Source organism: Lonchura striata, chromosome 1A (genome assembly GCF_050655825.1).
Source record: "Lonchura striata isolate lonStrDom1 chromosome 1A, ASM5065582v1, whole genome shotgun sequence".
Taxonomy (NCBI): Eukaryota; Metazoa; Chordata; class Aves; order Passeriformes; family Estrildidae; genus Lonchura; species Lonchura striata.
The window spans coordinates 28,194,090-28,218,861 of NC_140741.1; the positions used below are offsets into that span (position 1 = coordinate 28,194,090).

Below are 24,772 nucleotides of genomic sequence, written 5' to 3' on the forward strand. Positions count from 1 at the left end.
GCTCCAAGAATCGGCCACCGTGCCTGTCATCTCCTCTCCATCCTTGCAAAAGAACAGGCAAGGCCTGGGCAACTCTGGCAGCACCTTTAAATCCATATTGATTGTAACTATTGTAAACTCAAATCGCACGCTGTAAGGTGCGCGTCCTGTCTCCAGCAATTCCATGTTCCTTTTTAAAAAAAACTGGACTTGCGGGAGAATAAAGGGCTACAGCGGCAACACCGCCGACCCCACTTCGTCCTGCCTCGATTACGATGGGCGAAAACAAGTTAGAAGTCTACTGAGGGCTGAAGCCCCTCATGTGAAGAGGGCGGGGGGGCAAATCCCAAGAGATTGTAGGGGGACGCTGCACCGAGAGCCCGAGGGCTGCGGGCAGAGGGATGAGGTAACTTCGGCGCGGCCCCGCCCTTCCCACCGCCCTCAGGAGCGCGCTCACGTGATCGCGCCCACGTGATCGCGCCCTCGGCCCCCGCACCTGCCGGCGCGGTGAGGGGCGGTTGGGGGGCGTGGCCATGCGGTGACCCCTCCCAGCGCCCCCGCTCCTCCGGCCCCCCGGCCCCGCCACGCCCCGCCGCGCCGCGCACGCGCGCAGAGCGGGACGGGCCGATTCACGCTCCCAAAATGGCGGCCGCAATGGATGTGGACACTCCCAGCGGAACCAACAGCGGCGCCGGCAAGAAGCGCTTCGAAGTGAAGAAAGTGAGGCCCCGCCGGCGCGCTCCTCTGGCTGCTCCCGGAGGAACGGGGGTGGGGCTGGGGCCGGCTTGATGCCAGAGAGCGGGACGGAGAAGGGAGCGAATTCCCGCTCCCTTTACGGAGCCGGGCGCCTGGTTCCGCACCGGAGCGGTGGGAGGGGCGGCGCGAGGCCTGCGGGGAGTCCTGGCGTGCGTCCTAGCCAATGGCTGAGGCGGGCCGCCGCACGTGCAGCGGGAGCTGGCCAATCAGCGGGCGCCGCTGGTGGGGGCGGGAGCAGGGGCGCCGACGGGCCGGGGGCGGCCCTGTCCGGGGCTCTGCCGCTCGCTCTCCTCTGACGCTGCCGCCCCGACAGGACAGGCCTCGGCTACTCCTTACCCAGAGCTCGGGCGGGCGAGCAGCGCTGGAGTGCTTCCAGCTCCCCATCACCCCCGGCCGCTGTGGCGTGGCCCAGCCGCCCGGGCTGCCCCATATGCTGCGTAAAAAGCTTTCTGCAAATGTCTGTGGCTGACTTTTTCCTCCTTCTTACATAAATCGAGCCATAACAACGTATTAGTGAGCAAATGTTCTCATGCCACCCTGGCTTTGCTTCCTCGCTCAGAGCAGTCATAATATTGCTCTCCTATCCAGTGCCACCAGTTTGTCAGCTGGGTCATGGTGATGGTCCGAGGCTATTCACGTGGGTGTAGAGAAGCAGGATTAGATTGTGTGGGCTTGTACTAAGGTACAATTTGAGGAAAAGTGTCTCCTAGACTGAATATCAGTAAACATTTCCAGTGATTCCTGCTTGTAGATATATTTGTTTAAAATGCAGCTGCCATCAGTGATGATGGAAACCCCTGGATATGTGCAGAAGGAAGTGTTTGGGTGACATAATTGCTTGTCCTTTGGAAATAGGGACAAATATAATCAGAGTGGTAGGAAGTAGCAGCATTTATATGTCAGTGTCATTCCTGCTCCCCAGCAAAGTATCAAGACCTTTGTTGCATGTGTGGCTCAGTACAGGTGTGTGGGCCATCAGAGTAGACCATAATGGGACAAGAGATTAAGTATTGGAGTGTATGGAAGAGATAAGGGTGCTGAGAACTTTTATCTTAGCTGCTTGAAGTATGGATGAAGTCCATGAGGACTGAATACTTCAGCCAGAAGGCCAGCTAGTCTTGAAGTTAGAAGACTGGGAAGAAACATGTGATCACTACTGGTGCATGTCTTAAAAGATCTAGTAGTATTGTGACTACTTTTTATATCTGTACTAATGAAAAGTTGAAGAGCTTACCCAAGTGTGAAACTGCCTATCAATACTTGGAACTCAGTGTTCCTTCTTTAATGTCCCAAACTGAGGGAAAGCAATGAAAACATTGAGATGGAAATGGAACACAGTAGAGAAGATAGTACAGTCAGTGCAAATATATACTGAAAAAATGTAAGGGGGACAAAAATCTATACTACGTAAGTCGTAAATGAAGATTATCCTGATACCAGTACAATATTTTGGATTGTTTTGGATATTGAAGGCAGGCCCATTTATTTAATGAGTTTACAGAAGACCTGATTATGGGTTTTGTCTGGAGGCATAAAAAGGTTTTTCTGCATAGCTTGTCCTAAAATCCTCAAACCCCCTGAAGTAGCATGTGACAGTGCTATTACTTTTTTGTATGTATAAAGTAAGTCTTCAAAAGGTTGATTTGATAGTACTTTGAAATTTTTATATCCAGCCTTGCCGATAGGTTGTTGCTTATTAACCTTTTGTAGGGAACATTATTCAGGAGTCAGTGGAGAGTAGCATTAGAGATTTAGTTCTTGACCCCAACTGCTCAGAAGGATGATTACTAGAAGAACTGCCACAAATAATAGGAATTCCTCTTAACAAAAATTACATCTGAATTGGTCTTTCTCCAAGGGGCTGTCCTTTCTTTCAGAATCTAGGGTTTGACATGAACTACTTCCTTGGATTCCATTGGATCTTGAATAGAAATCCAGATGTTTGCATTTGTTTCACAGAAAAAAAAAAGTGGAAGGGGGACTGTGGGAGTTACCTTCTTTTTCAGGTGGGAAGGAGACGTATCTGGGAGGTTTGTGAGAGGAATGTACCACTGCTTCCTAGTAACCTAAACTCTTGATGAGGAATTGTTCTGGACTTCTAAGATTTGTTTTTTCCTTAATATCCTAGCTTTTCTATTTCAAAAAGTACCTGGTATCTTGAAGAATAGCAAGGATTGCTGTCCAGCGTAAATTGAATCACAACTGTTTTTCTTTTTCCCCCCTCTCTCCAGTGGAACGCCGTAGCTCTGTGGGCATGGGACATTGTGGTTGATAACTGTGCCATTTGCAGAAACCACATTATGGATCTGTGTAAGTACATGGGGAGGGTCACATTTGGACTTCTATGTGCTGAATAGCTGAAATTACCCCAGCTGAGGATATAACTCAGCGCAGTTTTCAGTTAGTAACTAATTCTTCTGCTAATCTCTATTTTATGTAATGCTGAAGTCTCATAATCTATTTTTGTGACCTCTGTCACCATACTGTTTCTTCCTCACCCTTTTCTCATAAAGGGTAGGATCACTTGATGCCATATCAACAGACATGATGCTGTTGAATGTATTTTGAACACAGCAAAGGAAAAAAGGAGTAATAATAAAGAGGAACTGAAATTATTCAGGGTTGACAGGCATTGCTTACAAAGAAAGATCTTATGAGCTGGGGAGGTTGCTATGAGTGTCAGCTTCTTGATGATACTCATTAAGATGAAGTCTTGTAACACTCTCTGTCTATCCTGGGCAAGGAAAAGCATGGACCAGCAAATTAATTTGACTCCTCGTTCTATGAAACATACCTTATCTAACTAACTTAGCACATGTTATAGTAAGGGGAATTTTGTAGCCACCTAGAAAATTATCCGCTCATTTACAAAGGAGAGTAATAAAGTGCTAAAAAAAACCCCAATACATTATTAGTATTGGTTTAATTTGAATTTTTTTTTTCTGTATAATCTCAATGGTTCATTTCTATCATGAAATAGGTGTGTATGCATGAAGTCACTGTTTTCAGGCCCTTAGAGTATTGATAATGAGTACAAACCCATTTTTTTTCCCTCAAAAATGACAAAGTACTGTTGGCACCATAACTGTCCATCTTGTTTCAATCATAAGGGACAGAAGATCTGTTAGCATACCCCAGGGAGAAATGTAAGGCTGGTTGAACCTCCCAAAATAAGTCCAGGTCCAAGGACTGGGCATGGCCTGTCCTGCTCCCATTGGAATAGTTTTGTTGCACTTTGGTTTCATATGGTTGCCCTTGGAACCAATACTATAGGCGACTTCCTCTCAATAAGACTGTATGGAAATAAAACACTTCAGCAAAATGAGATTTCAAGTTTATAGGACCAGCTACTGAAGGATGTACCTGATTTTACTTAATATTTAAATAATAATTACAAAATTACTTTCAGAAGCTTTGTCTTTTGGGGTTTTTTTTGGTTCTTTTGTGGGTTTTTTTGTTTTGTTTTGTTTTTGTTTTTTTTTTAATAAAGTGAAAACACACTCTAACACACTGAGCATGGGTCTGAACATGGGTTAAGCAGGTTCACTTCTCTTCTTGGGAATAGATATGTTTGTATTTTGAGCCAGCTATTGCCTATCCATGCCTCAGTTTGTTCTTTGTTATTTGACAGGGAATGATATCACTAAAACGAACAGGGATTATGAAATAAGTTGAGGTTTTTTAATGTAAATATTTCCTTTTTAAGTGTCTCTTACCTGTACCATCTTAGAAAGAAGTTTCAAAAGAAGGTGGACATTGGACTATTACTTAGTCTCTCAGGTTTATAATGTATTGGAGAGGAAATAATTTTGCTGACAGGAAAATGGAATTTCAAAGACTTATTAGAACATAAGTTGCATTTATAGAATTTACAAATGTATAGAATAAATATATAAAATCCTGTAATTCAAGATAATTATTCATGACAAGAGGGATGTATTTTAAGATAGGAGATGCTAGTGTGTTTCATTCTGTCAATCTGCCTCAAAATTAATTGTACTTTCCATGACAGACCAAATACAGTCTCATATATTTTCTTTTGTTTTATAAATAGCAAATAGGACATATGGGATGAAGGAGAAATATAGAGGGGTTGGAAGGAGAATGGACAAATGCTATTTTTCAGTAATAAATTTTGTTTATCAGTTCTTTAAAAATATTTTTAAAAGCCCTACCAATATGTGTGAGGGAGTTGAGAGTAAATAGGTAGATTAGGAAAAACAGTAAAGGAAAAAGGCATAGGTAAGTTTTTTTTCCTTTTTGAGTTGCTCAAGCATAACATGTTATTAATTGGTATGAGCAATGTTATGAGGAGCCTGGACTGCAAATGACAGATTAAAATTGACAGCATACAGAGTAGAAGGCATATCTAAATTGGTATTCCGAGATCCGTGTTGGCTCTGGATTTGCTTACTTCCTTGTTACAGATCATTAATGTTGTTAAAAAAACCTTTAATTAGATTTTCAGACATAAGATGTGAAGTGATGGCAAATTAAGAAAAAATTAATAGAATGTGCAGGGAAGAACAGCACAAGATTTGATTTGATAAAATGCAGGATATAAATGTCTCCCATTCCTAGTGATGAAAAGAAACCTAAAATGGGAAAACACTAGAAGAGTAATAACTAATGTCAATAATGGTAATGAAAGTTTGTTAATGGTGTAAAGTCAGGCATCAATGCTAAGGTGTCATGCAGTTCTCCCCATGCATGTGCCTTATGACTCGGTTATAACATGATTCAGAGGATCCCTGCTGCCCTCAGTTTGGTTTGTATTCAGTGTACAGAAGGAATGAGTAGATTTTCAGTCTTGGTTTCATTCTGCTCTGGAATGACACAGGTTCTGTTTAGATTTTACTTGAGTCTTTCTTCAAAGGCTTGCTCTCTGGTGCTGTCACTGCAACATGGTAAGTTGGGGAGTGTTAACTGTGTGTTTAGTATATTGGATTATCTTAAATGTGTAATGTCGTATTGTAGTAAGATGACCAATATAGCTTTGAACTGTGTAAAATGTGCCATCAAAATACTGTCCTCTTGCCTGAATCCAGCTTCAGAAAGATAAATATGTTGCATAGAATCCGGAGAAGAATCTCAGGATGTTTATGAGATGGAATGGGTTTGGATTTACTTCTTTGATGTGTACCTATACAGGTGATTTCTGCAGTAGAAAATGTATAGGAAGTGGGCTGGTTCTTCCAATGTCAAGATTCAGAAACTGCCATTATATAAGATGTATTTCCACAACTCCCTGAGTTGAAACGCTTCCATTGCATCTTTCACAATTTTTTACAGGTATTTCAGGTTTTAGCTGACTCTTTCTGTCCTCACCTACAGATCCTCTGTCAAAAGCAAGGCAACAGAAGCATCATTCAGTATTCCTTCAGTACGTGTTACTATCTCACTCTTATAACTTCTTTTGGGTCAGCAGATGGTAAATAGCTTCTCTTTCTTTCAAGAGCCAGGATCATCAGCTTTCATTCTAGGATGGAGATTGTCCATCTCTTTTATGTATTATTTATTTTTTATTTGTTGATATATTGTCCTTTTCTGAAATAAAGCAAGTAGGAGACCAAAAAGTGCTTCAGCTTTTGGGAGGCCCTTTTTTGGCAGTCAAAAAAGGCCTACTACTTTGCTAGCAGTAGTCTCCAGTGCATTTGATAAGGGAGCTAAACCTGAGTGTCTTGTTGGAAGGGCTTTCCATCACTACCAGGGAACTCCTCCTCAGTCACTTCCACAAAAGTTCATCTGTCCTCTTAAACTTTTGAGACTCTCATGCTTTAGACTGTCAGTGAACGTTTAGTTTGAAAGTGCAAGTTTTGAGTAACACTGAAATAAATGTCAGTGGTACTTCTTTTCCTTACCTAAATCATCTTTCTTCCCTCTCACTCCCAGGCAAAATATAGAGTTCTTTAAATCCTGAAAATTAAAAATTCTGTTAATGTAGCTCTAATGTTAGGGTCTGTTAGGAAAAAAAATGAAAGCCAAAATGGCATAAAAAATGGGCTAGATGGACTTCATGTCTAACATGCCCAATATTTTGTTTCCAGCAGGAAAAGAGAAGAAACGAGATAAACATATTGTGTGCTGGAGTATTTTCCTTGCTTTCAGCAGAGTCTTTCTGAGTTAAACTTTGCTTACTCTTTGACTATTTTCCCTTCAGATGAGTTTCCTCATCTTTTCCTACTACTCATCTTCTCACCATTATCTGTTACTGTACAGACACTGGCCAGATATTTAAAAGTTAACATACTATGTCCCATGACCATGAGTCCATACTGCAGTAACAGTAAAATGGTTGCAAAGATCTCAGGTGTAGAATTTTATACAAGTATCCAAAGTAATTGAAGTTCTTCAAGGGTATTGAGCATCTTCCATATTATTAATAAGATTTAGTTTTATTGCTGTATGTATTGAGAGATTTGGGAATTAAGACTGAAGTACTGGGTTTTGTTTTCTTCTATAGGGAGGCAAGGGATTGAGCTTTGGACTTCCTGCTGTGGTGTATCATATCTTTCATGTAAACCATATGATAAATACAGGTTCACTAAAATCTTGCAGAACAGCTGTTGCTACTGATTTTCTTTAGACGTCAGTCTTGTTTTGAGTAATTCCTTATGACCAAGGTTAATTGGCATCTTTTGCATCTCAGAAAAAAATGGGCCTTGCTTTTATTTTGTGCACCTCCACACCTGAAAAGCATGAAAAATGGAGAAAAGAAAGAATGGGACAGAACAAATAGAGATCACATTTTTCAGCCAAACCTGTGGGATTTGAAAGTTTTTGAATCTTTAATTGGTGAATCAAATTCCTTTTCCTCTAAGCATATTCAAGCACATGAAGAGTGAACGGAGAAGTGGAACTCAATCAAATGTCTTCTTTGCCAGGAAAAAAAAAAAAAACAAAACAAGAAAGCAGCAAGGGCATGTATTGAGTTCTAAGCTTATCATCTATCAGCAGATCTTTTTAAATCACTTGGTCTTGACTCCTACAGAAGGCATCCTTTAGCAAGAAGTAAAATGTTAATCTTATAGGTTTGTGCTGCTGATGGTGGACGAGTTGGAAAAATCTTTTTCTTCTGAAGTTTCTTCTTGAACTGGAGCAGAAGTGAATTGTCCAGCCTTAGAACATAGAACTGGCTTGTAGGATTTATTTTCTCAGTGTTGTTCTTCTTCTTTCCTCACTCTTTTTCATCTCCTTTATCTACACCATTTGACACAAAAGCCCAAAACATAACCCAGACTCATAAAAAGTTAGGGTTAGGGATCCTCTTGGGTACTCAGCTCCAAGGTATAAAAAGTCCAAACCTGTATTTCCTGTCCAAACTGTATTTGCTATTGTGGATTTTTGGGATGTACTTACCTATCACAAGACTTTTAAATAAAGATGGGCAAACTCCAGCATTACATTTGCAAATAAAGTACATAATGTCTGACAGGAACATATAAGAATTTGTTTTGAGAGAAACCTGGGTAAGAAGTTTAAGTAAACATACTGTCAACTCATAATCAAAAGACATCTCTGTGAATGAAAGAGGAAAAAATGAAAAGCTTTTTCCTTGAAATTTGGGGAACAGACACATGTTGCCAGCAGATGAGCTATGTACTCTTGCCCTCTGGAACTTTGGAATACTAAAAAAGTAGAGGAAGGAGGAAATAAGGATTAAGTATGTTTTGATATGATACTTTTGGAAAAACAGTACGCATTAAACTGTAGCTCTTGATGCTTTCTGGTGTGTTAAATACCACAAAAAGCTCCTCCTCCTCTGCCTACATTTGCTATTATGAAGGAATCTACCAGTTAGTACATGTGCATGTACATCTTCAACTGCTGTGTATATTTGTTCAATCTTTATTTTCACAGGCATAGAATGTCAAGCCAACCAAGCATCGGCTACCTCTGAAGAATGCACAGTTGCATGGGGCGTCTGCAATGTAAGGAAAACTTCTATCGTGGAGTTTGTGTGGGGTGATGCTATCCTCCTTTTTGAAGATGTGGGACAGAATGAGTTCTGTAGCATGTTTCACATAATCCACCAAATAAGGATTTTTATGTCCTTATGTTTACTAGAATGTAGAAAGGAGAGAGAGAAGAAAGTGAAAGATGGAGAGATCTAATAAGACAAAGAAGCAAAGAGAGGAAGATAAGCCTTGTTTTTTTTTTAAGGAATAATAAATCTCTCATTCTGAGCATGATTTTCCTGGTCATGGTTTGCCTAGGAGTTAAACCTTTTCCTTTCCCCTGCTATTAGGATTACTTTGATGCCAGCCTGCTTGATGTGTCTATGTGCAGATTAATTTAGAGACAGTCTGGGGTAACCAGGTGATTTGCTTCGAGTTTTTGGGGAAGATCAAATCAATTGGTCCCACTAGCATGTTAACTCCAAACTTGAATGCCTCTTAGCTAGCCTGGGCCTGAGTTGAAAATAAATAAATTATTCCATATTGGATCCCATCTTTACTCTGCTGTGGGATTGAGTTACAACGTGTAATGCTGGAACAGGACCATAAATGTTGCCATTCTGTCTGTAGAAGACAAGGGCAAATTTTTAAACTATGTCAGGATATTCTAATGTCAAAATTATGTTGTTGTGTGTGAGAGTCACTACAAGTGGAATCTTGATTTTCAGTAGCTCTATGGGGTAAGAGAACAGATGCCCTTATTAAATACATAAATGAGATTTTTTTTTCCTAATTTTCAAATTCCTTTTTATTCAGGCTCTGGTATCTCCTGCAAACTGACAGAAAGCTTCCTTCAGCATGTATACATTGATATCATCCCTGCTACTCTGAAATCCGCTCTTTTCTTTCTGATTATGCTTTTTATCAGCGTCTGCTCTGCCAATTTTAGCAGCTGTTAAACTCTGCACTCCCTCCTTCATCAGAAATCAGTCAGTTGGCACTGTATGCACTGTGGAACAGCATCTCTGCTGCATTTCACTAATGTTTCCTCCTCTTTGAAAATGTGGATCAATTCCTTGGTGTTTATCAGCTAATTAAATGATCAGTTGTCCCCACCTTTGCCTGCAAGCTCTTGCTACTCTTTTCTTACTGTGATGCTTTCAGTGGCAGTTTTTACATTGATTTGCATTCATACATTCTGAAATTATGTGATCTGAACTTTGTCTTCCAGCATGCTTTCCACTTCCACTGCATCTCTCGCTGGCTCAAAACACGCCAAGTATGTCCACTGGACAACAGGGAATGGGAGTTCCAAAAGTACGTATCCTGCAAAGATTTCAAGATGAAAATTCCACTTGTCCTGTAAATATAAATGATCAGTGTCAGACTGGTGTGTCTGAGGGCATAGTTGCTGTTCAGAGGTTCTTTCCTTGGTCACCTGGTTCTAAGTGAGCTCTGAGGGAAGTCCAAACAGCTGTGGGGTATGTAGGAACTGTTAAAAAGTAGTGATTTCTACTGACATTCTCTCTAAAGAATGGAGAGCAGGAGAGAAATGGAATTGGCTAGAAGTGGAGTCTCAGGTGAACTGTGCTGCTGCATGAGCAATTTGGGTTTAGAGGATGACCTGAATTAAGCTGCTTGTGGTAAAAAGTGTTTCTGCTAAGGTGCCAGAGATCTTCTTGGGTCCCTCTGTTATCTTGATGATTTGTTTTATAACTCTGATAGCCTCAGAGATTAATACAGCTGATTTCCTAGCATCTGGAAATCAAGTGTCCATGTAGCCTTTCCTGCAGCTTTGTCCCATTTATTTATAATTGCTGTATTGTTTGTTTTATTTAATGTTTTTTAAAGGTCTCTTGTCAAGAATAGTAGTAGGAGATCCAAGAATGGGTTTTTGAGGGATAGTCACATTTTTAGAGGTAATTATCCATTGAGAATGGTTAGGAAGTTTGCCTATCACTTGCTTCATTCTGCACCACTGATCTAGTAATCTTTTCTTAAATGTAGATTGTCCCTCTCCCCACCTACTTTAAAAAAAATATATAATTCTAGTCACAGTCCAGACTAAAACAAAGCAAAACAGGTATTGTAACTGTTGAGGATTGTGTTTGAGCTCTGGTATACAGTCAGTTGTGCAAATCATCATTGATGTGACAACTGAAGTACCATAGCTTTGATATTAAGATGTTTTCCTGAACACACAATGAAAACTGAGTCCATGTTGCCTGGCTAATCACTTCATGTTGCACGGGCAGCATGATGAGAAACAGAGACATGAATTAATATTTTCTGATGTGTGCTCAGTCTGGGGCTGTGACAAGTTTTGGCCTTGCTTCATGCCTGCTATATTTGAAGCGGGATTCAGGGAAAAAGATAACTGGTACTGAGATCTCTTGCACATGGTGTTGTGGATTGCTCAGGCTCTCTTCTAACTGTTGTCTGGGTAACTTTTGGGGAAAGTGAAATGTGGAGAACTTCCTAAGATTTCCTTAACAGTATTTCACCCATTTACATGTTAATTATGCTGTGGTAGAATGAAAATAAATCCACCCAGACCAGCACTCCTATGAATTGTAATTTTTAAAAGAGCATTAACATATTGTCTACTTGCAGGTATGGACACTAGAGAGATGGTCACACGCTTCTTGTTATGTCATCGAACTCAGTTGTTCTTGTCACTATGGGTTTGTTTTAGTGACATGGAAAGTCAGTAATGTATACAATTCTTCTTTCATGCTAATTTCTTCCTATTGTATACCATTGAATAAAGTCTTGCTGGAGCTTCCTGTCAAAGTTTTTTGTCTTGTGTTCAGGAGCAGGCAGTCAGAGCATGAGGGAGGAGAATTATCTGCAGACCAGGGACTTAAACTAAGCTTAACTCTTGAGCTGGGGAGTGTTTCTTTTTTGCTGTGCCAGGCTTTTGACTGCGAGTTTGGTTCTACTCCCACACAAATGAGAGCCACACCTTTGGCTCACTGAGGTCGGTGTGAAGCTTCATTGTGTAGTGCAGTGGGTGCAGGACGTGGCCTGGCTATGAGAAGTTTATGCAAATCGATTTTTGTGAGGACATGCTTTATTACAGCAGAGTTGAAATTATGATCTATACAATTAGGGGTTGTGTCATCATTAGAAACTATTCTCTGACTTCTGCTCTTGAGTTTGACTGTGCCACCTCCCCTGCAGAGGAAATTTTCACTTACTTCCCCGTTCCAGCTGTTTAGCTTTGGGGAACAGAAACGGGATGTCTCTTTTTGTCAGTGTTCATGAAGCACTTTCATGTGTTGAGTGAAAGTAAACTCAGGAAATTCATGTGCTAGATTGGCTGGAAAGCTAAAAATTAGCAGTGTATAAGCAAACCAATTCTTTATTTGCTCTCTAGTGGTATTTTTCCCAGTTCAATTCCAACTGGCCAAAAATCATTCCTTTGAAAACTACATAATGCTCTGTTTGGTGTCTCCTCTGCCAAATGGCCTGGTATCCTGCTCACTGCATCAAATTTTGCCCTCTACGTCAACAGCTGTAGCAGATGCTGGGAACTGAAACAGTATCCAAGAAATTCTTCCTGCTACAAAAGGCTTTCTCTTTATGTCAGCAGTGGTAGACATGGTAGATTTCTGTCCTTGGCTATTCATGATGCCATCTTTGGATGCCATTTTTTTGCTAGTTACTGAGGATAGGAAATGTGATAGCTGATGTTAGACATTAGTGTACTGTAGCGATAGGGGATAAAGATGGCCATCGACAGAACCAAAACTTGCACGTTTTCTTTAATTGCTGGGGCTTTCTGCAATCTGCAGCAAGCAAATGTCAGGATTATTTTATCTGTTGGTGTCATTGCTCTGAAATTATATGGCTCACTGTATTCCAACCTTAAGAAGAAAACAGGAACAAGTAGGACTAGAAGAGTTTATAGCTAGACAGTTTATTTACCGTGTTTTTTGGTAGAAAGCTTATCCTGGATTTGTCAGGTAGTTTTAGTGAGAAAGAGGAAGGAGGGCAGGAAGAGAACAGAAGAGGAGGGGGAAGATAATTTCAACAGTGGTCAAAGTATTTACCTAGGCAACAGGGTGTCCAGATTAAATGCCATTCCCTGAAATTTGAACTCCTATTTAATGTCCCGTTGAGATGAGTGAAATGTCAGATGTCCCTGTTTTTGATTGTCCATTTTGTTTGCAGTGTTTGGTTTTTCAGGACCTGGTACCCAGATGCTCACCAATTTATATCCTTGAGAACTTTGTTTTGGGCCCAGCTATATCATTCTGATTCATCCCTCTTTCATCTCTGCATATTGCCCTGAGCATATTTGTTTTAGCTGGGGACAGAAACGTTTTCCTCTCCTCTGTGGCTTTGTGTGCATTTGCTTGAGGCTGTGCCTGCAGAAACACAAGGGGGTTTGGTATTTTTTATTGCCTTTTTTTCTTTAATATACCCTCCAAATGGCTGGCTACGGGCCCTTTCCCCTAAACACCCTTTGAAACTCTGCTCTGCTGCAGTGCGTAAAACTCTGTTAAATTTGATTTCAGATTCCTTTTGTATTGTCTGTCCCAAACCTGGTTTTCCCAAGTGGAAAAATACAGAGTGTAAAGCACCAATTGCTTACATGCCCAGGAAAGAAAATCCTTTTTCAGCTGCTGCTTGTTGCAGTGGCCCTGCTGCCACTTCCCCTGCTGCAAAGGTGACGGGCCATGGCTGCTGCAGCACAGGGCTGCCAGCAGCTCTGTTTTCTGTAGTGCATTAAGGCTTGTGTTTGGAGAGACAAGGAAAAGCTTCAGCGACTGAGCTCAGAGAGAAGCTGTGTGGCACAGGCAGCACCAGGTGAAGGTACAAGAGATCTCTTTTATCCAAGGGCACAAAGTGCCCCATTTCCCCAGGGAATGTTTGCTTGCTCGGGCTGGTCTCACTCTGTCCTAGCTTTTGCTGTTCAGCCTCTCCACCTCTGCTAGATGTAGGAGAAAGCACATTTATTCCCATTGCTTTTTTTCCTGAAGCAACAATCATTTTTGAGTACAGCTTCTCCTTTTTGCAAAATACAGAAAGCTTCTTGGGGAGGAAGAAGGAATAGGGCACATTTCTAAGTATCCTGTGGGGAAGATAGGTGCACAGGGGAGAAAAGACCATATCAGTGCCATTTGCCCTTCCTATGAATGGAGAATGCATTTGAACTGTGGATTTGAAAATAAAATCAGGAGAGAATGACAGTTAAAACTGCAGAGAACAGTGTATCCTGCAGCTGCCTCGCTTAGAGAAAAACAAATCACTGGTAGACCTGCTGTGGAGCAGAAGGTAATTTTGAGTTTTCTGATTCTTTCTACAAGTCTGTCAGCTGAAGTGGGCTGCATTGCTGAGCAGGCCATGGCAGAGAGCAGCTAAAATGACCAGACAGTGACTTCCTTCTCTGCCTTTTGCAAAGGAGACAACGAGCTCCAGGTCCTGCGTGGCATCAGTTGTGCCTCATATGCTAAATCCCTCAGTGGTCTTGCTTTAAAATGCCAGAATCAGGACAATGTGACACCAGGATGACACAGCACATTGGGCTGTGTGAAAGTAGGAGGGTATGGATGGGAATTTTCCTGTCAAAATCACTACAGACCGTACATTAAAAAAATGCCAGGCTGTCAGAAATCTGCTGGTTGAAAAATGTCTGATGTCTGAGAAAAATGGCTGAAACCTCAACCAGTTTGCCAGGTTTGTAGTGACACTCTATGAAGTCAACTTCGTCATCATATCCTCCTGCCGCAGTCAGATAGGGAGGGAATATCTGTGGAGATGCAGCTGTTTGGGCTGGGATGAGGAAGCTCTGCAATTGCTTTGTGTGGTCTTGTGCAAATACCCCTTGCAGGGGAGCCCCAGGAACTACTCCCACTTTTCTGTGGTCAGGTGTGATGGTGAAGCCCCAACCACACATGAGAAACACCTTTGAGTGTGGAGTTGTCTGTGTGCAGGTAAGAAAGGGGCCTGAAGCTGTCAGCCCTCTCCCACCATCTCCAATAAAGAAGCTAATGGTATCCCCAAGATGAGCTAAGCAGCACTATTGGTGTGTGAGCTGCAGCAAAGCCTGTGCAGGCAGAGAGCTGAGCTTCCAGGAGGGGAGCACCCACTTGGGAAGATTGCACTATTTCTGAAAAAAATGCCTCCTCCAAAGGCATCAGGGCAGAGAATGGCAGTACCACCACTTCTCTGTCTAATTCCACCTTGAATTTCATTCCTTGAGCTAAAAAGGAGCAGCCAGGAATGGGGGGAGGAAGATAACTCAGAGATGGGCAGAGGCAGAGACCAAGACTAAATCTCTATGTTACTCCCATTGTCAGGTAGGCAGGGAGGTGTTCTGGAAGATGGGGCCTACCCTTGATGGAGAACACAAGCTCATCCCTTTGTCAATGTGGAGGTGATCCCACATTGTATTTGGGCAGCAAGAATGTGGTGCTGTCATGAAACAGGAGAAAGGCACTTGCCTGTGAAGCATTGCATGGCCAGCACACTGCCAGCCCTTTCCTGGAGCACCATGAGCTCCCATCCTTCTGCCCTATGGCAGCGTCTTTGCTATCCAACAAGGGGATGAGCTCCTTGGTACTGTAAGAGGAGGCACTGGCACCCCAGGTTTCTCACACTAGCCTGGGTGACAGCCATCACTCCCTGAAGATCCCCAAGCCATGGCTGGAGAAAAAGGAGGAGGTGACACTGTGGAAAGTATTTTCCTAATCTAGGTTCCTCTGGGGACTGGAGGGGAAGAGGAGGATGGGTGTAGAGAAGCATCCTTTGTCTCCCTGCTTTGCTCACCACCATCTCCCCACAAAATGTATGGGAAGAGCGAGTTTTCTTGCCTGCTTTTGCTTTTCCTCACAAGCTCCCTCTGCCAGTATTGCTGCCGGGTTAATCTGCTGTGAGGAAACACACCATTCCCCCACCACAGGCTCCATACATTGCTCAGTTTTCCTCCCCAGTACAGCAGGCTTTGCAGTAAGCCTATTATTGCTCGCTGCAGGACACCTTGGTGCATGGATGGTTTCCACATGCCCCTCACCCCACCACCACCCTCTCCTCATTCCCTGCTGCTTGTTCTGGTCTGTTCTCTGCTCTCCTCTTTTATTTCCCCTCTCTCTGATATGGTTCCCATGGAAATCCAAGGTACCAGTGGTGGCCTTCCTCTGCAGCCTGAGGAAGGGGGTTATTGGAGTGATTTTGGGCTCACCTGAGCTGACATCGTGTTCAGTCCCAGAACTCAAGGTGCTGCAAGTTCTGTTTTGTGTCTCTGCTACTTGACTCCTTCACAACAACAGGGCATTGGCCTGTTCTTTCCCCTTTTTAGCAGCTTTCCAGCCTCTCTCCATTGGACACAGAAGGGGTAGCTCACCAGGTCTTTGCATCCCCAGCAATGGTCTTGGTTCTAAAAGAAAAAAAAAAAAAAAAGGCATTTAAGGTTTGATTTAAAAATCCATTGGAAATGAGCACCAACTGATTTTGGAGAGGCCAAATCTGAGTGTGCAGTTGCACTACTGCCTGTTGCCTTGAAGAATTTACCCACTCCACTGGAGCACCCTGGAATTTGTCTGTTTGCTGCCTTTTCTTTATATATGACTGTGAATATGGCTCCATCACCTGATTCCTTGGTCCTTGCATGAAAGGTAGGTCCTGACCTCGCTGCTCCAACATATAAACCAGGAACACAGCAGAGCAGTTTCCTTTGGAAAGGAATCAGGTGTACCAGCATGGTTGGTATCAAAACTCAGGATGGGAATGCAGAGGGCCAGTGCTCTCTTGGTGTTCTTGAGAATGTGTCCTTTTCTTCTGATTGTGTGGTTCTTACTCTCATATCCTCTTCATCTTCCTGTGCTGGATCTCAAATGGATATTTATTTGCTGGGAAGGGGATTAAAGGGAGTTTTCTTCTCTTGAGATGCAGTCTGCCTAATATCCTTTTCATCCTCCTTCCTCTCCCATGTCCTAGAAGACACCATTTTCAATGCAGTTCAGAAAGGGCATTCATCTCCTGTCTACTTACAGAGAGAAGTAGTATGCTGTTGGAGCAGTCTCTTCATCACAGTTGTATTGGATGCATTGAAATTAATCATTTTGATATTTTAGACATGAAACATGATGATTTTTTAATGAAAGACATGGGCTTGGATGTTTTGTGTGCTCCTCCCCCTCCCACCCTTCACCAAATGTCAGTATTGTGGATTTTTGGAGGCATGTGCTTGCCAAAATCCATCACGGAGCTGCAGCCTTTTTTGTAAAAGATGAGTTCAGTTTTGCATGGTTTCAGTGTACAAGTCATTATGCTTGTCACAAAACCCTTTTACTCACATTTGGTTCTGGGGATGAGAGATGGCTCCAGGTGCCAAGGCTCTCATGTCCCGCTGCTCCATGCAGAGTCACCATCCATCTCCCTGCTTAACTAAGTGGAGACCAAACATTTAAATACTCTTACATCACTGATCTGTGCCATTTTGAGAGATGAAAGTCTACAAAGGACAACAGCTCTGCAAGGATTGTCCTGAGCCCCTGGTTTCTACAGAAACTTTCCAAGACTCCCTAAAGGGACTTTTGTGAGAAGCAACACAAAGTTATCCTCATAGTGGGTATTTTGGGTGTCTCTTGGTGCCACTGTGTGCCTTTCCAGTGGGGTGGTAAGATGGCAAAGAAGTGTTGCTCCCAGGTAGGAGGCAAAATGAGATACCCCTCCTTTTTTGAGCCATTTTAGGATAGATATAATTTTATCCATGTGGAATCTTCTTGAGATATTTCAGGTAAACATGAATCCCAATGAGTCTACTGGACACAATTTCTAGGGCAGTTAAATTCAGAAAGCAGAAAGGCTCATGCTGGGTTTGCTTCAGGGGATTTTTACCTATTTCCCAGACCTTGTTCCCATGCCCCCTGATGTCACCCATGTTTCATTTCAGACAATAGTCAGCTGATGATAAACCCAAACCACAGTATCTTATTGGCACCACCCACCTTTAAAACCTGAGAATGGCACCCAGAGATGCTCCTTCCGCTCTCAAATTACATATGACATCTCTCTCAAAAATGATTTTTAGTGTTTATGCAACCAATGTGCTCATGTAATATTTCCGTCCTGGGTTGTGACTCTCTCCACCACCTCACTGACATGCATACAGCTGGAGACCTCCAAGGGACAGGATGGCATCCATGGGAGAGGAAAACAACAAATCCTCAAAATCACAAGCAGCTGCAGCATTTGTGCCACAAATCAGTGTTAGAAACTCAGCCATTACTTGTTTTGTGGCTATTTCCTCACCTGTGCTGTAGACTGCATTGGCAGAATGGAGCTCCAGGTGATGACAGTGGGCCTGGATTTGAGGCCACTGTTGATCAGCCATCTACTGAAGCACTAAAAGGAGCTCCTGGAAGATGAGGCAGCCTCATTTACTTTCTCCTTTCCCACTTCCCTTCTGGAATCAGAATTCCAGTTTGGGCTCACTCCCTTGAGTGTGTTGCCAAGCTCTTTGAGCTGTCTGTAAGTGTAGAATCTTCATTAGTGTTTAATAATCCCAGGTCATCTCTGAGCAGCAGCCCATGAAAATGTCATTCTTCTGACAGGAGGCACCTGTGGTCAGTCCTATCTATTGTGGCAGCACGTGCTCATCAGAGCTTTGCACATAGAGCAGATGTGCCTGAGGTGGGGACGATGAGCTCAACCCAACTCTCTTCTGCTGCCCATAAATCACATTAGAGTATATCAAAGCCTTGAACTGTCAGCGCTACCTAGATGTAAATACTGTAATTATCCTAAGTAAAATTAACAGTTCATAGGACTTCCTGTGCTGAATCTTTTTATTACAGTATCTTTTTTCCATCACAGATTTGATTTGCCATAGAGTTTATGTGACTCTGGATTATAAATCTCTGGCTTTCAAACACTACCTGACATCATGAGCCGTTACAGCAGATAATTGGCAGCTGCTCAGATGCTTGTTTTGCTGAGGAGAAGACTTCTCTTCTGACTGCCCTGAAATTTTCTGGTCCCTTTCAAAAAAAAAGGTGTTCCTAGGCGATGAGTGATGTTGAATCCTTACCAAGGTCCTATGGGATCCAGGCAGAGATGCAACCCTAGACAAATAAAGCAGTGAGCCTGTGCCAAGGAGAACATGGGGTGGCAAGCGTGAGGAGCAGAAAGGGCTTGAGCCTTCCTCGTGCACAGCAAAGCAGAAGGCAGCAGTGTCACACAGTGAACACGAGGATGGTCTCTCCAGCCCACCAGCCCCACCAGTGACCGTCACCATGGGCTGCCTCCATGTTAGGGGAAGCTACTGACAGTGGCTGCCAAGGTAGGAGCTTCAGAGAGGCACCTGCACAAAGCTGTGCTAGTATCACAAGTTATTTATAACACAGTCAAAGCTTCCTAGTGCTTGTATCAGGCTGCACAGTTCAACTCATATAAAATAACCTTCTTTTCACCCTATCAGAACAAAATTACTCCACTAAAAGGGAAGTAATTGACAAAGCCCGGTGCTGCATTTTCCACTGCCCACCTCCCTGCAGCAGAAGACAGAGGATAGTCAGCACACCCATTTCACCACGAGTTACAACTGGCAAAAAAAGGAGGCTGTATTTTGAACACATTAATAAATGATCCTTTTTCTACACACACCTTTGCACAGCATTAGGAGACAAGGAACATTATTGCTTTTGTCCCACTGGGTTCTGGCATCTTAGGATCATTTTAGTGTTTTTCCTGCCTGTTCAGTGCCTCTCCACCAGATCCACACTTCCTGAAGATGATTCATGAAACGTGACAAAACAAAACTAATTTTAATAGCTTGTCTTGGCCAAGGCCAACTAGGAATATAGCTGTGTTATTGTGAGCTGGAACACAGAGCTATTTACTTCATTCATAGGAACAACAAAATAGCAGCCCATGATGTTGGCATGAGTAGAGCCATAACTAAAATATTGCATACTAAATAGAAAAAGATCTGGAATAAACTCTATTATGGATCTAAGATATTTTTTCTTGGACAAAATAGGTTCAGAAATCTCCAACAGCTTGTGAGAGTCTGCTTGAAAAGTGGAGTTTTGTCCAACATCTGACTGGAAACCTCTGACACCCTAAGGATGAAACACTGACACTCCTATCTCCAGATGAAAGACAGGGTCTGAACACTGGCACTACACTAATGAATGAAAGCTTCAAGGCTGGAGACTTAGGAATGACAGAACATTTAAACAAAGCTATTTTACATTTTGGACTGAATAAAGTTCTGGAACCAGGGTGAGCATTGAATATGTATATCCATTCCCAGCCATTGAAAAAAGAAAGCTACAGGTAAAGTAAGAGTAGGCTGAATCCCTCATCATGAGACTAACATAATTAGGTTGGGGTTTGTTTTGCTTTTCTTTACTTTTCTTTTAATTAAAAGGCTCTCTGTACAATTTTGACAAGTATTTTCACTGTTTGTGGATATCTTCTTCCCAAGGACAGGTTTCATTCCCCAGCTGGACCTCAGCAGCTTCCCCCAGCTATGTGGATACAGAGGAGTTTCATTCTCTGGGAACATTACTCATCTGAAGTACAAAACAGGAGGATATAGCATAGAAATAACTATAGTAAAATCTGCTTAACTTTGAAAGAGGAACAGACTGTTTATCTGGTCGTAACAGCATAATATCCTTCAGTTTTGCTCCAAATTTTCAGTCTCTCTTGGACTATCTTTTGCATCTTAAGTACATCAAGCTGTCCCTAAATGCCCCATGAACATACCTGAAAGCAGTATGTGCTTGTACCTCGAGCGTGTCTTCTTCTTTAGTCCACTGGAGGAATCTTTTAAAACTGCCCTTCAAAGTGCCTTCCAAAAGAAGGAAGAGTTCCCTCTATGGGATTTCATTTTTCTCTCTCTGTTCTGGACACTTGGTCCATCCATCCTGCTCTTCATCTCCCCATTTCCCAGCCTTGCCTCTGCCTGCTTCCCATACACTTGCAGGCACTGCTGGGAAGACCAGTGCCACCAGCTCTACTGAGCCAGGAGGTGGCTATGGGAGGCAGCACCAAAGATCTCCAACAGCTCATTCAAGAATGGCTTGGGTTTGGGGTGATAGGTCCTCTTACCCCCATTCCAAACTGTTGTGAGTGACAGACGTGGATGCACGTGCTTCTCCGCTTCTGTGTATGTCCATGGCAATTTTAGGAGGAGACAGAAAAGCTATCAGAGCTGCCCTGGCTTCCTTCTTTCCTTCAATTTCCACCGTTTTCCCTCTCACTCATATTTTGGGACCAGCTGCAGTATAAGCCATACAAGGCTTGAAGAAACACGGTAACGTGCATCTCCTGGAAAGTATGAGCTTCAAGATATTTAGTCCATGGGCACATTTGCATGCAGAATGGTGTTCAGAAGGACAGCAGGGAGAGAAATACCGACGAGTCCCGGCTCTGCCTTTGTGAAAAGGCTGTGTGCAGCAAGAGGAGCTGAAAAGCTCTGCCACACCCGTGCTCGCTCAGTCTGACTCTGCAGCTTTTCCAGGGCATCAGGCTCATCCTCCACCTCAGATTTCTTGTTGGCAGGCCCAGGAAAGCAACACAAACATCTGTAACACAGGTTTAGAAGTGATTACTCAGAGTCTACAACACTTTGGATCAGAAAAGTGCAGGGTAAGCACTTTTATTTATTTAGGCGCTAGACATGTATGGTAATTACTCAGTGCTTGTGTGTTTGAGTGGCTTTCTAAGTTTGAAAAAAACCAGACTGCCACAAATCAGTCACCAGTAAAGATGTGTAAAGAAGACGAGCTGAGGTAGGGAAGTTTCTGCAGTGAGTCATGGCAAGATGACAAGTAATTTGTCAGTGAGTTCCCATTCTCCTCCTTGTTTGTCCAAGCCATTTCCCATCCTGTTGGGTGGCCTCCAGGCAGTCGTGTGCTGCTGATGCCAGCATCCAACATCCCTGTGCATGGTCCCTGTCCTCACCTGTCTTCTGTGAGCAGCGCAGGTCCTCCTGCATGCCTCTGTGAACATCTTTTTTCCTCCCCAAAATCTACTCTTTGGGGTATCTTTCAAGGATTATCCAGAATGTAACAGGGATACATGCTGGGACTGAAATGTAAGCTCTTAGTTTAGTAAGCCATACTGCTTTGATATAAGGAAAACCAAAAATCAATTTACTCCTCCTCCTTCTTCTGCACACACATTGTTAGAAACATAGACTAAATTAATTGCAGGAACATCATGCACCAGAGGGGTAGAGAAAAAAAAAATCAAAGCCTTGTTGTACAACTCTAACAGCATTTCATGTTCTCTGGGGTTTTCACTTGCAGTGACTCTGAATCAAGGTTTCAGTGACACAGAATCTAATGCCAATTTTTATTCTGCTCATTCCATGCTGGGGACATGCACTTAACCTCTGTGAAAATACACTTTAAGATCTCAATGCATTAGTGCTTTTTTGAGTCTTGGATATGAGCAGGTCCCCAAAATTATTTCTCTCTTTAGTCCTCTGATTACAAGCTTTTTCTTTTCTTCTTCTCTCTGTGTCTGGATTAACAGATAGACACTATCCATCTGTGCCAATGTCCCAGCTCCTGGGCAAGGTGATGAAATTGAAATTTCAGCTTCAGGAGCTGAGATAATTTCTTCTTATAAATTAAACTTTCAGTCTTTCATCATACTGAAAGGAAATTTGAAAACGTCACCTACAAGATGTTGGCTGAAGTCTGTGGACATGCTGGAGCTGTAGATCAAACAAAAGATGCACTGCACCATGCATCTCAACCAGGACTTAATGAGAAGGGTTATTTCTACAAGGGCTTCTTCTTGGATTGTGGCTGGGGTGGTCTTTCCCTGGCCTATAAATGTGGTTGTTGGGTAGAAGATTTGGCAGGGGTCTCTCTTACTCACAGAGGTGCGGGAGTCTCACAGCCCAATGACATTATACAAAAGATAGGGGACATTTGGCATCATACTGAGGATGAGAGATTCCCCACCACTGAATTGCCAGCAGAAGGTATTTTGGATCACCTTTAGAGGTGATCTGAAGGCAAGAAGACTGCAGAGTGCATCTGGCTGCCGGCACAGAGTAGTGAGCCCCACAAATGTGCCATATTGTCCCTGGGGACTCCTGCTGCAGCCTCTTTTGCAGGGCTGGTCACAGGACAGGAGGAGCTCACAATCTTTAAGAGCACCTGCCTCATGCCTCCCATCAGGAGTGCTGTGATCACTGTGATCTCTACCTGTTTGTTTCTGGGGGTGAATTTTTCCAGTTCAGTGACTGAGGTGGAGGAGAAGGAAGCAAAAAGCTCTGATAAAGCTCTCCAGGTGCTCATGAACAGAATGCCTATCTTGGAAAATTAATCCACCAATATTTTATGCAACCAAACATCTTAAAACACATGATGATGAATGTTTTCATTAGATCTTCTCTACAGGATTATGTTCTTCTCAGAGCATGTTGGAGCCTGGATGTGTCAGGCTCCTAGCCCATGGAACTTTGCTGAGGGGACACTTATTTTCTCAGCTCTGAGTGAGGAGTTTTGTCAGAGAAAACTGCAGCAAGCAGTTAGCAAAATTCTGATCACTTGCTTTGCCATCAGTGTGTGCATCTTCTTGAACAGAAAGATTTTTCAGCCATCAAACACTTTTCAACCCCCATTCCACACCAGCAGATTGTTCTGGCTTTTCTGTAATAGAGGAGCTCACATTGGATCCTGCTGATTTCAAGTATTCACTTCCTCTTACTATCTTCTTTTTTTGTTTGTTTGTTTGGGGTTTTTCTCTTGAGAAAGTGAAAGTAATTTGCCTGTTCTTGCAAGATCTGATTTGCCCATTCCCTTCCCCAGGACTGACACATGGCTGCTGGAACCTGGAGGTGACTCAGGCCTTTGCTGCAGCCGAACACTGAGCAGACAGCCCTTTGCAAAGTTGTGTGTTATATAGCGGGAAATGCTAAACATGATTAAACAGTTTCAGGGCTCAGCGTTTCAGCATTCAGTCCAGGATGAATCACCCTGAAGCTGCTGCAACCTCAGGCAGGTGCTGCCTCCAGAGCCCTCCCACCACCTTCTCCATGGCCCTTCCCATCTCCTTGCAATGTTTTATCCAGCAGCAACAGCAGCAGCAGCAGCAGCAGCAGCAGCAGCAGCAGCAGCAGCAGCAGCAGCAGTAGCCACATAGGCACTCTTCTCACTCAACACTCTTCTCTCCCTTCAGTTCCAGCACAATGGCTGGAGCCTGTCTGGCATGGTGGGACATCACCATGGACTTACTAAACAGCACCAGCAAAACAGGAGTGGGAACCTCTAGCTGGGAAGCTTTAGGGTCTCTCAGCCATCTCTGGGTTTCCCTGAGCCTGTGCAATTTCCTGAGAGTAGAATCTGCTGCTGTTGGTTATACCACATGAGAGGCAGAGGGATTCAGCAACCCTGGCAGCAATGAATCCCAGCTGAAGTAAAAAGGGCTGTAGGGTCAGCCTCATTCAGAGAAGCACAGAAAACACAATCACAGGCTAGGGGTGAGCTTGAGAGGGAGCTGATAATCCCAGTGAGTTCTGCAATCTGTTCATATGCTGCCCACATTGATGGCTGCTGTCCAGTCCTGGGGTTTAAGATGTCCATGGAGTGTTCCTGAGGAACTCAGAATCCCACCTCATCCCTGCTTTGTCCTGATTACAAAAAGGACCCCAAAACAACACACCTCTTGTGGTAGTAAGGGGCTGAACATGCTCATTGTAAGGTCTCCCATTGGCAGTATTCTGAAGACAACTTCCCTGTTTAGCATAGGTGCTGCCAAACAGTGTGGCTGAGAGATGTGTCCTCCTCTTCTTTGCACAGTGCCTTCTGGATCCCCAGGGCTCTTCCTTGTCCCACTCTGCTATGAAAACTGGGATTAGTATCAGCTGCAGAGCCTGTCTCACCCAGAGGCATCACCATCCACTTCTGGGTATCCTGCTCACACCACTCTGAGACCTACTTGTAGCTCCAGAAAACAGACATTTGAGGGCCTGCTACAGGGTAAGATTGTGACTCAGTCCAGTAAAATGGTGGTTTGTGACTGAGCTGGAAACTGTTTGAAACTGGGTCCATCAGCAAAGTTGGGTGATCAGAACATGGTTGGTTTTATAGTTGGAGACAGGTTATTTAGAAAAAGAAATTAAAACCCATCAATAATGTGATATTTGACTGGTTTTTCCT

General features: G+C 43.2%; 1 protein-coding gene across 1 annotated transcript; it reads left to right on the forward strand.

The window, feature by feature from the left end:
- The first annotated feature begins 590 nt into the window (after positions 1-590).
- RBX1 (ring-box 1) lies at positions 591-11,426 on the forward strand. Its single transcript, XM_021552738.4, has 5 exons — positions 591-699; positions 2,967-3,045; positions 8,596-8,666; positions 9,865-9,950; positions 11,247-11,426. Exons 1-5 carry the CDS (start codon positions 622-624, stop codon positions 11,257-11,259), a joined length of 327 nt encoding a protein of 108 aa, XP_021408413.1. The 5' UTR covers positions 591-621; the 3' UTR covers positions 11,260-11,426.
- Positions 11,427-24,772: the final 13,346 nt, after the last annotated feature.